This window comes from Chenopodium quinoa, unplaced genomic scaffold (assembly GCF_001683475.1).
Source record: "Chenopodium quinoa cultivar QQ74 unplaced genomic scaffold, ASM168347v1, whole genome shotgun sequence".
Classification (NCBI taxonomy): domain Eukaryota; kingdom Viridiplantae; phylum Streptophyta; class Magnoliopsida; order Caryophyllales; family Amaranthaceae; genus Chenopodium; species Chenopodium quinoa.
Window position 1 is genome coordinate 14,161,950 of NW_018742204.1, and position 14,695 is coordinate 14,176,644.

At 33.3% G+C, this 14,695-nt stretch overlaps 2 protein-coding genes across 2 annotated transcripts; both read left to right on the forward strand.

Annotated features, from left to right (window-relative positions):
* The first annotated feature begins 12,423 nt into the window (after positions 1 to 12,423).
* LOC110731533 (protein FAR1-RELATED SEQUENCE 5-like) lies at positions 12,424 to 13,322 on the forward strand. The gene is made up of 2 exons (XM_021911421.1): positions 12,424 to 12,856; positions 12,952 to 13,322. The coding sequence occupies exons 1-2, from the start codon at positions 12,424 to 12,426 to the stop codon at positions 13,320 to 13,322; spliced, it is 804 nt and encodes a 267-aa protein (XP_021767113.1).
* Positions 13,323 to 13,352: 30 nt separating this feature from the next.
* Positions 13,353 to 14,030, forward strand: LOC110731622 (protein FAR1-RELATED SEQUENCE 7-like). The gene is made up of 2 exons (XM_021911523.1): positions 13,353 to 13,644; positions 13,714 to 14,030. The coding sequence occupies exons 1-2, from the start codon at positions 13,353 to 13,355 to the stop codon at positions 14,028 to 14,030; spliced, it is 609 nt and encodes a 202-aa protein (XP_021767215.1).
* Positions 14,031 to 14,695: the final 665 nt, after the last annotated feature.

Below are 14,695 nucleotides of genomic sequence, written 5' to 3' on the forward strand. Positions count from 1 at the left end.
TCCAAAGGGTCCAACATGGAAGACACCGTTGGTAATTTACATGATATTGTGATTATCTTGAAAGTCTATGTTAGTAAATATTTTCTCATTTCCTTTGCATGTTTCACTGATGCGATTTTTTTGTCATATGCTAGTGCGCACAACAAGAGAATGGACTTGATTGTGCTTTGTATGTGATGAGATTCATGCTTGACATTGTGACTCATTGTACGGACACTCAACATCTTGATGAGGTAAGTCCTAAAACTTATTGAAATTCTATATTTATGTGATTTCACGCCTTAGACACCTAATTTTACCCAACAATGACATGTTATGAGAAACAAAAAGGCTATTTCACAAGAAAGGTAGAAAATGGGCTGAATAAAAGTCATATGGGCCATATTAGGGCCATTTTGTGTTAATATGCTCTTTTGATGTGATTTCTTTCCTTATACACCTATAACTAGATAATATTGACATGTTATGAGATAAATAAAGTTCATTTAATAAGAAATGTAGGAAATGGGCAAAGTAAAGTCATATAGGCCATATTCGGGCCATTTTGAGTAAAAAGCGTCATAAACCTTAATAAAATTCTCTCATATACAATTTTAGGGCTTACACACATACAACTACCCAAAATTGACATGTTATGAGAAAGAAATAGTTCATTTGATAAGTAATGTAGAAAATGGGCTACATAGAAGTCATATAAGCCCTATTTGGGCCATGTTGAGTAAAATGCGTTGTTAAACTTATTGAAATTCTATATTGATGTGATTTCTAGCCTTAGACACCTAATATTACCCAAAAATGACATGTTATGAGAAACAAAAAGGCTATTTCACAAGAAAAGTAGAAAATGGGCTGAATAGAAGTCATATGGGCCATATTAGGGCCATTTTGTGTTAATATGCTCTTTTGATGTGATTTCTTTCCTTATACACCTATAAATAGATAATATTGACATGTTATGAGATAAATAAAGTTTATTTAATAAGAAATTTAGGAAATGGGCAAAGTAAAGTCATATAGGCCATATTCGGGCCATTTTGAGTAAAAAGCGTCATAAACCTTAATAAAATGCTCTCCTATACAATTTTAGGGCTTACACACATACAACTACCCAACATTGACATGTTATGAGAAATAAATAGTTCATTTGATAAGTAATGTAGAAAATGGGCTACATAGAAGTCATATAAGCCCTATTTGGGCCATGTTGAGTAAAATGCGTTGTTAAACTTATTGAAATGCTATATTGATGTGATTTCTAGCCTTAGACACCTAATATTACCCAAAAATGACATGTTATGAGAAACAAAAAGGCTATTTCACAAGAAAGGTAGAAAATGGGCTGAATAGAAGTCATATGGGACATATTAGGGCCATTTTGTGTTAATATGCTCTTTTGATGTGATTTCTTTCCTTATACACCTATAACTAGATAATATTGACATGTTATGAGATAAATAAAGTTCATTTAATAAGAAATGTAGGAAATGGGCAAAGTAAAGTCATATAGGCCATATTCGGGCCATTTTGAGTAAAAAGCGTTATAAACCTTAATAAAATGCTCTCCTATACAATTTTAGGGCTTACACACATACAACTACCCAACATTGACATGTTATGAGAAAGAAATAGTTCATTTGATAAGTAATGTAGGAAATGGGCTATATAGAAGTCATATAGGTAATATTTGATAAAATACATATTGTTTTGCCTAATTAATTATTTTTAAAATTATGTTTTTGTATTTCAAGTTTTGCAAGGTCCAAAAGGATGGTCCGTTGACATTCAAGAGCTTAATGAAGTTCGTGACATGTTGGCGTATTTTATCACCTTCAACATGTAAATGGCATTGTAATTGTAAATTATTTATGTTAACTTTTGAACTATATAACTTATTATTCATTATATATGTACTTACTATTATTTGTATATGTAAGCAACTTTTTTTTTTGTATTGCGTTTGGGAATATTTATATCTATATATATAATTGAATTCTTGTTTTTAATATTATTTTTGTATCTTATTGTAATAATTAATAATATTATTATTATTAGTTATTATAATAATAATATTATTAATTATTATATTTAATATAATTGCTATAATTACAGGTTATTATTATTGCTGGAAATAGGTTTTTTTTTTAAATATTATTGCACGAAAATTGGAAAAAAAAAAACAAAATTTTTTTTTTGGTGAATAGGCACCGGTTAGGCAGCAACCGGTGCCTAAAATATCTACCACCAAAAAAAAAATTGGCGGGAGAGCAATTTTAGGCACCGGTTAACCAGTGCCTAAGTGGGCATATAGCACCGGTTAACCGGTGCCTATTTTACCCTATGGCACCGGTTTTGAACCGGTGCCAAAAGCTTGGTTTTTGGCACCCCTCACATAGGCAGCGGTTCAAACCGGTGCCTAAGACCGGGTTTGAACCGCTGCCAAATGCCATTTTTCACCTAGTGATTGTCCTATTCTGGTGAACACTAATGGGTTTTCCCCTCTTCCTACGGCCATCAAACCATTCCGTTTTCAGGCGGCTTGGATTAAACATGAGAGATTTGATGCTTATGTTCGTTCAAAGTGGAATAATAATCAACCGTTAATTCCTTTCTTAAAAGTCTTTGGTGAGGACTTAAGAGTACGGAATAGAGAACAATTCCACAATATTTTCAGGAAAAAATCTGAGTTATGGGCCCGCTTAGAGGGGATTCAACGTGCTAAGGGTAATGGGGCGCCCATGCATATCTTGAAACTGGAAGAAAAATTGCAACAGCAGATGCGTGATATTCTTGAGCAGGAGGAGATATTATGGTTTCAAAAGTCAAGAGCAATAGCAATTTGTGATGGAGATAGAAATACTCGATACTTTCATCTCTCGACTATTATGAGAAGAAGAAGAAATCGAATAGAAACCTTGCAAAATAATGATGATGAATGGGTTTCTGATATAGAGCAGGTAAAAGGGCTGGTTGTGAACTATTGGAAAAACTTATTCTAAGAAGATAGTAATGGCAATGACATGTCTGACTTACTGCTCAATTACTTTCCTCGACTTGATGCTGAAGAATGGGCCTTGTTTACTAGACCGTTTGCTGAAATTGAGGTTCAAGGTGTGCTGATGAGCATGGACCCGTACAAGGCCCCAGGCCCAGACGGATTTCAGCCGATCTTCTACCAAAAATTCTGGGAAGTAGTCAAGCCTAGCGTTACTCAAGCAGTGATGGAAATTTTAGAAGGAAAAAATTTTCCGGAAGGATTAACTGATGCCTTTCTTGTGCTAATCCCAAAGGAAGTGATACCTCATAAAGCACATCAATTTAGGCCGATTGGATTATGTAACATTTCCTACAAAATTGTTACAAAAGTCCTAGTCGAGTAATATCTCCCACTCAATGTTCCTTTGTCCCTGGTAGGCAAATCACTGATAATATAATTATAGTGCAAGAGATGTTGCACACCATGAGAAGAAATCAAGGTCGAGTAGGGTACATGGCCGTGAAAATAGACTTTGAAAAGGTGTATGATCGTCTTTGATGGTCTTTTATTAGAGATTCTCTGCTCGAATTAAGATTGCCACAGAATATCATTGAACTGATAATGATGTGTATTTGCTCTACTAAGCTTCGGATCCTTTGGAATGGGGAACCAACAGAAGCTTTCTCTCCTACTCGAGGTATTAGGCAGGGAGATCCGCTCTCACCTTATATCTATGTTATTTGCATGGAACGTCTTGCCCATTTAATAGATAGAGAACGCAAAATTGGCACCTGGAGACCAATCAAGGCAAGCAAAAATGGACCTCTGATTTCAAACCTAGCCTTCGCTGATGACCTAATACTATTTTGTGAAGCCTCTACTGATCAAGCAGAATTAATGAGAAGTTTCTTGGATAAATTTTGCCGCTCTTCGGGGAGTAAAGTTAGTACTGCTAAGAGCAAAATTTATTTCTCCCATAATACGGATCCGAATGTCAGACAACATATTGGTGAAATTATGGAGATGGAGGAAACGAATGACTTTGGGAAATACCTCGGAGTTCTTACTATTAATGGTAGGGTTACTAGAGATAATTACCAATTCCTGCTTGATAGAGTTAATGATAAATTAACTGGATGGAGAGCAAAGACTCTTTCGATGGCTGGCCGTGCTACTCTTATTCAATCTTCTTTGGCATCAATTCCTTTCTATGCTATGCAGAGCACAAAAATTCCTAAGGGGGTTTGTGACTAGATTGATAGGAAATCCCGTGGTTTCCTATGGGGTAGCACTGAGGAAAAAAGGAATATTCACTTGGTAAATTGGGAGACAGTTACTAAACCCAAGAATAAAGGAGGATTGGGTCTACAATCTATGCGTCAGGTTAATGCTGCATTCTTATGTAAACTGGGATGGAGAATCTTAGCTGAACCCGAGACATTATGGTCGAGAGTACTTAGATACAAGTACTGCAAGGGAAGGTGCGACACGAATATGTTCGAGTCCAAAGCCGATTGTTCCAATGCTTGGAAGGGTATATTGGATAATATTGATGTGCTCAAGCAAGGAATTAGTACTGATGTGGGGAACGGAAAGGCTACCTCCTTCTGGCTTCATAGATAGGCTACCCCGAAACCTTTAATTGATCTAGCTGCGCCTAATCCCCCAGATGACATTATTGATGCTTCTGTAAGTGATTTATGGGATGCTACTCAAGGGTGGAAGACAGAGTGTTTTGCTGACTACTTACCCAGTGAAGCTCTTCAATTAATTCAAGCCCACGAACTAATTAAAGATGAGGATGCAATTGATAATATATTCTGGAATGGATCAAACTCAAGGGGATTCACTATCAAATCTGCTATGCAGATTATTAGAAAAGAAGAGGAGCTAGATGAAGAGAGCATGAAAGTGTGCAATTTTATCTGGAAACTACAAGCCCCACAAAGAATGAGGTTCTTTATTTGGCTAGCTTACCATGATAAGATTATGACCAATGCTAGTCGCTTTTTGCGAAGGTTGACTAGTGATCCTAGATGTTTCATATGTGGATGTGTCGAAGAGAATGGTGTACACATTTTGCGTGATTGTCCTGCTGCCAGAATTGTGTGGAATCAGTATCGAGATAGGAGAGATTCTAATTGGGATTTTATGTCGCTACAAGAATGGATTGAGCAGAACTTGAAGGCTTGAGATGATGACTGGCCGTTGGTTTTCGCCACCACTTGTTGGTGGCTTTGGAGATGGAGAAACGAGAGAAATTTTCGCCAAGATGCTGTTATCCCTATTGACCAAGTAGCCTTCATAATGGCAAGAATTGGAGACATTCGACGTGCTTATGATGCTGGAATTGGAGGAATTGATCTTGGTAAGCGTCGAAGGACTGAAATCCTTGTTCGATGGGAATTTACGAGAGAAGGATGGGTGCGTCTGAATACAGATGGAGCATCCAAGGGTAACCCAGGGCAAGCTGGAGCAGGAGGTGTCATTTGAGGTGCTGGAGGTGAGCTTTTCCAGTTGTTTTCTACGCAATGTGGCATATGTACTAGCACAAAAGCTGAGCTGATTGGAGTTTTGCGTGGGCTGGCCATAGCATGGAATAGTGGCCATAGAAGAGTTCAACCGACAGTGGACTCGAGTACTGTTGTTCGTATGTTGGTGGATCCAATTCCTCCCAACTCTCCTCTTTATCATTTGATCCAGAAGTGTAAGACTTTAATTTCTGAGCGTGATTGGGAAGTTACAATAAGTCACTGTTATCGTGAAGCAAATTGCGTAGCAGATTGGCGGGCCAATTTTGGTGTGACTTCTGAACAGAAATTGGTCATCTTTGAGGCGGTCCCGGTAGACCTTCGTGTTGTATTATTGGAGGACTTGGCTGGTGTCACGAGACCTAGGATGATTCTGGAAGAATCTTAGTTCTAGTGACTATTTTGTAGTTTCTCTTTAGTTTTTTTTCTTGCTTTTTTCTTTTCTGTTGCTTCTTTTTGTTTCTTTATAGTTCCTAGCTTTGTTCTTCTTTTGGGGCTTTCCCCTCGTGTGCACCAAAAAAAAAATTAAATATTTTTTTTTGAAACCTTAAATATTACTCTTTATGTTACATTTTGTATGACAATTATAATTTCAAAGAAATTTTGAGTTTGAATAATTGAAGTATGTATATCCTACTCGTAATATTCAGTTAAAATTTATTCATACCGTTTCCAAACAAAATCATCTATAACAACCAAATTTTATAAATTTATGCATCATTGCATTATACTAATATGATTTGTATGTTAAAGAAATGACTTTTATTGGTTGTATTTTGACTATTATTTGACAATATATATTTTAGTAAAAAAATGATAATCTTATGTTTTACTTTTCATAATGATAATGTTTTGTAAAACCATAAATTTTTAGCTATACATTTAGGGCATGTTCACATTTACTGAACTGAGCTGAACCGAATTAAACTAAAATGATTAGAGCTTAACTGAATTGAACTAATTGGAGTTAAACTGAACTGAATGAGCTGAAATGAATATTTTATGTGAGAGGGAAATTAGGAGTTGAACTGAACTGAAGTGATTGGGGTTGAACTGAACTGAACTGATTGGAGCTATACTGAACTGAACTGAAATTAAGTAAATATGAACCTGCCCTTAATAAACTAGATGAAACCCGTGCGATGCACGATTTGTTTCAATTATTTAAAACATTTTTTTTGTTTGTATTTATGTGCTAAAATTTGTTATATATTTAGATAAATTTCCTAACATCAAAAGATAATATTTTATATATAATTAATTTAAATTTATTAATCTCATACGCCAATTTTTCTTATGTGTCATTTGAATTATTTAATTCTAAAAGAAATTAATCTCTTATTTAATTGAATTGGTTACAACTTAAGTTAATAATCCTACATGGCGTGCAAAGAAAATAAAATCCTATATGACTCCTATTATATTGCCTTAAAAGCAACATCTTAAATTATGTTTTCTTTTTAATATAAATGTTGCCATCATTAATGTTACATTTTCAAATAATAGTTTTGTAATTGTTATCTTTTCATACAACAATTATTATGTTGTCTTAGACAAGAAAAGGTAAAACTTTAAGCAACTATTGCCTTATATGGCCATGTTTGGTAATTGGCTTTTTAATGGCTTTTTGGTTAGCTTTTGGCTTTTGTCTTTTTTAGGTGGTCAAACAGCCAAAAAATGTGTTAGGTAATTGTAGGGAATATTTCAAGCGTTAATCCCTAGCTTGAACCCCTCTGTGATCATACACTAAAGTATGGTGGCGTCCAAAGGGAAGGAAGCTAGAGCAAAAGAGTCGCCAACAAGTTTTTTAGGAACTTGTAAACCGTTCACGAGGTGAAGGTTACACCCCTTAACAATCCATGAGATCGTAAACTCCATAAGGTCTTGAACAAAATAAGGTTCGGGGATGAAGGTACAAATCCGACCAAAAAGAGATTGAACCTGCCCTAATAATAGGCCTCTACTTTATTCTGATCGCATTCATGTGCGCTTTCTGACTAACATGCAATCAATAGGATTATCCCTAAACCTGTTTATCTATGTTGGTTGAATTTAATGCACAAATAAACTATTATTGGCGATCACTTGAATTATAATCATATTTACCCTAAACAAGATTATTAATTATCTTATTAAGCGTGATTACAAGTACAAATTCCCTTTAAACATGCATAAAAGGCGTGATCAAACAATAACAATAAATATATCAAGCAACATAACAATAATCATGATAATAACCATCATAAAATTATAATCATAATTAACATAATAATGTTAAAGCATAATATTAATAGCAAGATCCTAGGCATGATACTAACAAGATTAATAACAAACCCTAGCATGTCACTAAACAATAAAAATCAAAGCTTTAACCCTAACATGATACTAACAATCATAAATATTAGGAAGATCATAAAAAGCATCACACTTTTAATCATACTTAATATTAAAGTTACCCTAGACATGATACTAGGAATATCATAATAACATCATAAGCATGATTTCTATCATAATATCAATTAAACAATTAAAGCACTTACTTGGATGCCTCGTATCTCTCTCTAATAACAAAATACACACATTAGTAACTTCAAGGAAAATAATAATTAAAACAATTAAATCAAATAATTGAAAGAGAGATTTGGGACCAAACCCTCAGAAATTAAACCTTTCACGTCTAGGGCGAAGGCAACTTCGAATATGGCTAGGTGTATCTAGATCTAATGAATGCGAAATTTTGTCTTTGAGAGCAGCTAGTTTAGAAAAGAGAGAGAGAAAGAGAGATTGTAGATTAGAATTGGTGAGAATTAGAAAGAATAAGAATTGATGATTGTAGGTGAAAAACTGATGAAAATTGATGATTCAAAACGGAGTTTTTACGACGTTATTTATAAAGAAAATCAGCCAAAAAGATAAAATATCAAAACAGAGTTCTAGCGCAGATAAGAATTAATTAGCGCCAACGCTGGCCATTGGCGCCAGACGCCAACATTAGCGCCAGGCGCCAATGCTAGCGCCAGGCGCTACAGCTGGCGTTTGGCGCTGATTCAGAAATTCACGCGTTTTCTTAAAATCAGATAAAAATTGCCGTACAGGAGGATAAAATCGTATTTTTCCTCAAAAATGCTCTTTGATTCAAACAAAAACTCTGAAAAGTCAACAAAAGTCAATTTATCAATGCTAATTAAATTAGGAATGAAAAGAACCTTCTAGAAGAATCTAGAAGACTAAAACCATTTCTAATTGCATTAGGAATGATAAATCTATATTAGGCCCTCCTCTAAATCATTGGGCCGCATATAAGGCTCAAACCGGGCCCAGTTCAGTAATTTGGCCATAACTTCCTCAATATTCATCGGAATTGGGCTTATAATATATCGTTGGAAAGGTCTTTTCAAGACCTATCCAACTACACTATTATTGAACCCATATCATGGACAAACCAAACTGGATTGGCTATTTTTCTTAAAATAAGTTTTCAAAAACAGAGAGAAGAGAAAAGAAATTAAAACTATCCGCAACACTAAACTTTCCACACTTTCACTTCATTCGATTATGATTCAACATGAAAGGTACTCATCACTGGGTTTGGTTTTGGGGAGACACAAATGGGTGTCTACAGTAATTGGCTTTTTAGTCAGCGAAAAAGCTGGCTTTTAAGCCAAAATGAAAAAGCTGCTTTGAGTAGCTTTTTTGTTGGCTTTTGGCTTGTTGGCCCACAAATTATCTAATAAACAGCCAACAACCAACAATTAATTTACCAAACACTTTTATAAACAACCAGCTTAAACAGCCAATTTCAAAAGTCATTATAAACAACCAAACATTCCAGCTGGTCAAACAAGCCAAGTGAACCGGCCAACAACCATTTTCCAAACAAGGCCATAATCTAGATCAACACTTTTTTTTGTTATTTTAGTCCAAGGTTACAAATAAATATTGTTGCGTTAGATTATTAAGTATAACATTTTTGTAAGTGTTGCAATCTTAAGTATTGTCTATTTTCACTTTCTTTGTAGTACGCTAATAGCTATAGTAGCACAAATTTTTTTATTAGGTGCATAATATATATCATAAATAAAACCCGAAAACTAAGATTCCTATTTAATACTTATCATTACAAAAATTGCCTTGGATAGCGTGCTTTGATTTGCATGCGGAAAAATGATTAATTAGAATTTTGGGGATTATTTTAATCCTTATAAAGAGAAAATTTTGAAATCAAATTTAGCAAAAAGTTACCAAAATTGCATCGATTTTGTGCAATAAAAAGTCATTGTTAAGGTTTTGAGGTCAATTTGGACCTTAACGTCCAAATTTGTGGTTATAATTAGCAAATTTAGTAATATAATATATAAAGATTTTGCTCTAGCATAATCTCCGGTGCTGGATTTTAATTATGACATTCCGTGCACTCAATGAATAAGTGTGTGCTGCCACAACTATTAGTCAAAATTCATGCTGCCATGTGCACCTTGTTAAAAATTCTTGCTGTTAAGAAGTTTTAAACAGATGAAATTGGGTGAATAGAACATACGGATTAATCTAAGTAAAATAAGGAGTGCAAAAAAAAAATAGCAAAAAAAAAAAAAAATTAAAATCCCATACACTTTATCAAAAGTTTGTGTTTCCAAGTCCAATTTCGCCTAAAAAAAAATTTTAAATAAATGAAAACCAGGTTTATTTTAGATTTAAATTTTTATATTAATTATAAAAATAAAATTAGCGCGTTTTCTGTGTGACTGGCCATATCGTATGCTGGCTAAGGCACACCAAATACAGGCAAAGTAAACCCTAATTTATCGAGTAACCCTTGACCAACCAAGTAACCCCTGACCACGTTAACCCAATCACATGGTGAGACCAGCCACATATAAACTTTGTGAAATTATATTATCTTTTTTATATTACGAAATTTATCTAAATATAAGAAACATAATTAATAATTCATTTTATAATAAAAAAATTCAAGTAGTAAGAAAGCGAATATCACAAAGTTTATTAGATAAATATATATTTAGTAAAATATTTTATTTGAAAAGATACAAACAAATTAATTGTGCATTATACGGGTTTATCAAGTATATTTTAAGTAAAAATAAAGAGCGGAAAAATAACATCTATTTTTTGAGCAAAGAAAAAATAAAATAGAATTTACAAAAAAAAATACTATACATAACCCTTATGGCTACATATAAGCATTAAATACACACTAGAAAATCGTATAAAGTTATGAAATCTTGAAAATATAAACACTAATTACACTGAATTACTCATGTTTTTGTTATGAATTCCAAATTTTATACAAAATTTAAAAATGTATATAATGTTTATACAAGCCCTTCACACTACATATAAAATTACCCAAAAAATAATTTCCTTTTAGTAAAATTTAATTGAATTAGCAAAAATATAGTAAAGAATGTTTCGAATATATATATATATATATATATATATATATATATATATATATACTTCCTCCGTTCTTTTTTACTTGACCCGCTTTGACTTTTACACTATTTACCACCTCTCCTTTGACCGTCTTTTGTGAATGATATGTAAGGAAAACTATATTCATATGATATCTTTTTTAATTCGTCTCAATAAGTACTATTGTAATATACAAATTTTATAATTTTTACTTATGAAGAATTAAAGTTATTGATAGCTAAAGTTTTGCATTGGCAAGCGTGATAAAAGAAACATGTCAAGTAAAAAAGAACAGAGAAAGTATATATATATATATATATAGGGATTTGCTAGAATGAGAAATAAGAAATGAGAAAAGAAATCTCCACCCTTAGATTTTAGTAACCACCAACGGCTCAGATTAGAACATTAAAAATTCACCCTTCTCTTTCATCCCCCTCCCACGTTTCTATTTCAGTTCCTTTTTTTTCAATAAGCTCTTCATTCTCCTTTAATTGATCAATTGACCAAAAAATTATGTGATCGGCTAAAACGACAAAAATTGCACCTTTACAATAGTATTATCTTGCTGCTTTGACCAACAATTTCAATCACAATTGAGGTATGGACTGGTATTTGTTTTTTTATTTTTTTTAATAATACCTAGACTTGATAATTGTTGGCTTGAAAAATTCTTGTTCGTTTGTTTGCATTTTTTTTTTATTAATATTAAATCAAGTGGTTAACTTGATAGTACATGATTTTGGGGTTTTCTTTGATTGATTATTGTCTTTGTGTGTTTATATGGAATAGGTACATACATTCAATTTTTATTCATTAATAAAAAATGCTTAAAATTTCATACTCTGTAGTATCTAACAATAGCACACCATTAATGTATTTTTTAATTACATCATCAATTATAATATCTTTTACTTATTTGATACATGCTTATTGTTACCCCTTATGAAGGCAATCAAGGCAATGGATAATGTCAGGCCATCACTAGGAATGATATTTAATAACTTAGATGAAGGAGCAGAATTTTACAAACGGTATGCACATAATATTGGTTTTAGCGTTAGGTCTTCGACAGAGGTGAAAGATAAGAAGACTGGTTTTGTTATATGGAAATATTTTTTGTGTTCTAAAGAAGGTTATAATCAACCTACAAATCAATCTATGAATGGGGGTAAATCTAAAAGGTTGAAAGAAACAAGAGAAGGGTGTGGTGCCAAAATCAAAATCAAGCGAACGGAAGAGGGTAAATATGAGATTAAGGAGTTTGTTGAGCACCATACCCATGCACTTGCAACTCCTACAAAGAGACACCTTTTGAGATCGGCAAGAAAGGTTAATTCTATGCATAAGGCTGTTTTATTCACATGTAGTCGAGCCAATATAGGACCTGCCAAAGCATATCAGTTGATTAAACATCAAGTTGGAGGATATGATAAAGTTGGATGTACGTAAAAAGACCTTCAAAATTATCAAACAGGACTTAAAATTATGATCAGTGATTATGATGCACAGATGTTTAAAGAGAATTTTGAAAGAAAAAAAGAACTTGATCCTTCTTGTTATTTTGCATATGAGGTAGATGATGAACATCGGTTAAAGTATTTTTTCTGGGCTGATGGCATTGGGAGAAAAAATTATGCCACTTTCGGTGATATTGTCTCTTTTGATACGACATATGGAACAAATAAATACACAATGATATTTGCTCAATTTACCGGAAGAAATCATCATCGACGATGCATTACATTTGGTGCTGCATTTTTGTGTGATAAGAAAACTGAATCCTTTACTTGGTTGTTTGAGAAGTTCTTAGAAGCAATGGGTGGTCATAAACCTAGATGCATAATCACCGATCAAGATCCAGCAATGAAAGCTGCAATAAAAAATATATTTGATACCTCTTCTCATCGATTTGCATGTGGCATATTTTAAAAAACGTTTCTGAGAAGGTAGGTGGAAGTCTTAATAGTAACGAGGATTTTCAAGATAAATTTAAATCATGTGTGTGGCAATCAGAGACTCCAGAGGAATTTGAGCATAGTTGGACACAAGTTGTTAATGAGTTTGAGCTCACAAAAAACGAGTGGTTCTCTTCTATGTACGAGATACGACACTCATGGATACCTGCATACTTCAAAGACTTGTTCTTGGCTGGTTTATTTAGAACAACTTCTATTTCTGAAAGTGAAAATTCAGTATTTGGTAGTCTTACAGATAAGTGGCTCAATTTGGTTGAATTTTGGGTTCGATATGAAAGTATTATCGACAGGCAGAGGCATAACCAAAAAAAATCTGATCATGACACATCACATTCACTTCCTATATTGAAGACAAATCATAGTATAGAAAAGCATGCAAGAGATATTTATACTCATGCAAATTTTTAAGTCTTTCAAAAGGAATTTTGGTGTTCTTGTATGTATTGTGGAGTTAAGGAGACCAAAGAGGAAAATGGAAGTATAATATTTGAAGTTCATGACAGTAATCCTTGGAAACCAAAGCAAAGAATTGTATCTTATAATACTTTGGACAATGTGGCTCATTGCTCATGTAAGTTATTTGAACAAGATGGCATTCCATGTCGTCATATTCTTTGTGTTTTCAAGGGCAGAGGAATTGATGCAATACCATCATATTATATTGTTCACAGATGGACTAAAAGTGCAACTTGTTCACTTATATTTGATATGGATACTGTTGTAGATGAAGGTTGTTCTCAAATTCAACTTGCTAATATAGAAATATCTTAGTTATGGAAAGATTTTCATGGTTATGCAGAATTGGTCGGTTATGATATTGATAAAATTCGTGTTTTAAGGAATGGGATCATAGATTTAAAAAAATCTTTGCTCGAGAGTACCAATGTTTGTGTAGATAACAAGACAAATGATTTGGAAGCATATGTGGAGTCTACCATTCCAGTGAAAATTGATATTCATCCACCAAAGCATTCAATAACTAAAGGAAGTGGCAAGAGAATTCCAAGTGGGAAAGAGAAGGCTATTAAAGATAAGCAAAAGCGACACAGACTCTGTAAATCATGTGGAAAATATGCACAACATGATAGTCGCAATTGCCCTATGAAAGAGGCTTGATTCTCTTCTTTGGTTAGTTATTCCTTATTAACAATATATAGGCACTTCAGACGGTGTTGGGTTTAATTTGGCTATTGAATGTTTGCAGAGTTATTCCATTTTTTGTCTCACATGGACATGTAATTGATTTTGTGATTGGGATTGAATGACAGATATATATTTATCTTGAATAATTATTATCTGCATTTCTATTTGGTTCAGCTCCATTTTTACATGCTCCATTGCTATATTGATTTCAGTATACAATTAATGCAATAATGCCAAAACTATAACTCAGGAAACAACAAATTACGACTAACTGATAACCCATGAGGGAATCGAACCCACAACCTTGTGAAAATGCACAATGCTCTACCGTTTGAGCTTATAGGTTTCACAAAATCATTTTTTGTTATCTAATAATATCCGAAAATTCAAATTATGAATGCAAAAAAAATGATACAGCCAAGAGTAACTCTGCCTATTACGTAGTATATATTTTAGATCTCAAAAAAAGGAGCTAATATGTTTCTTATTCCACTAATCATTAAACACAACAACCAATATATCAAGGCACTAGGCCACTAACCATTTCCAAGAGTATCATAGGTTTCGTAACAAATGAATCAATAAACACAAATTTTGGGTAAAAAAGACCAATTTTTAAAAACCATAATTAACAAATA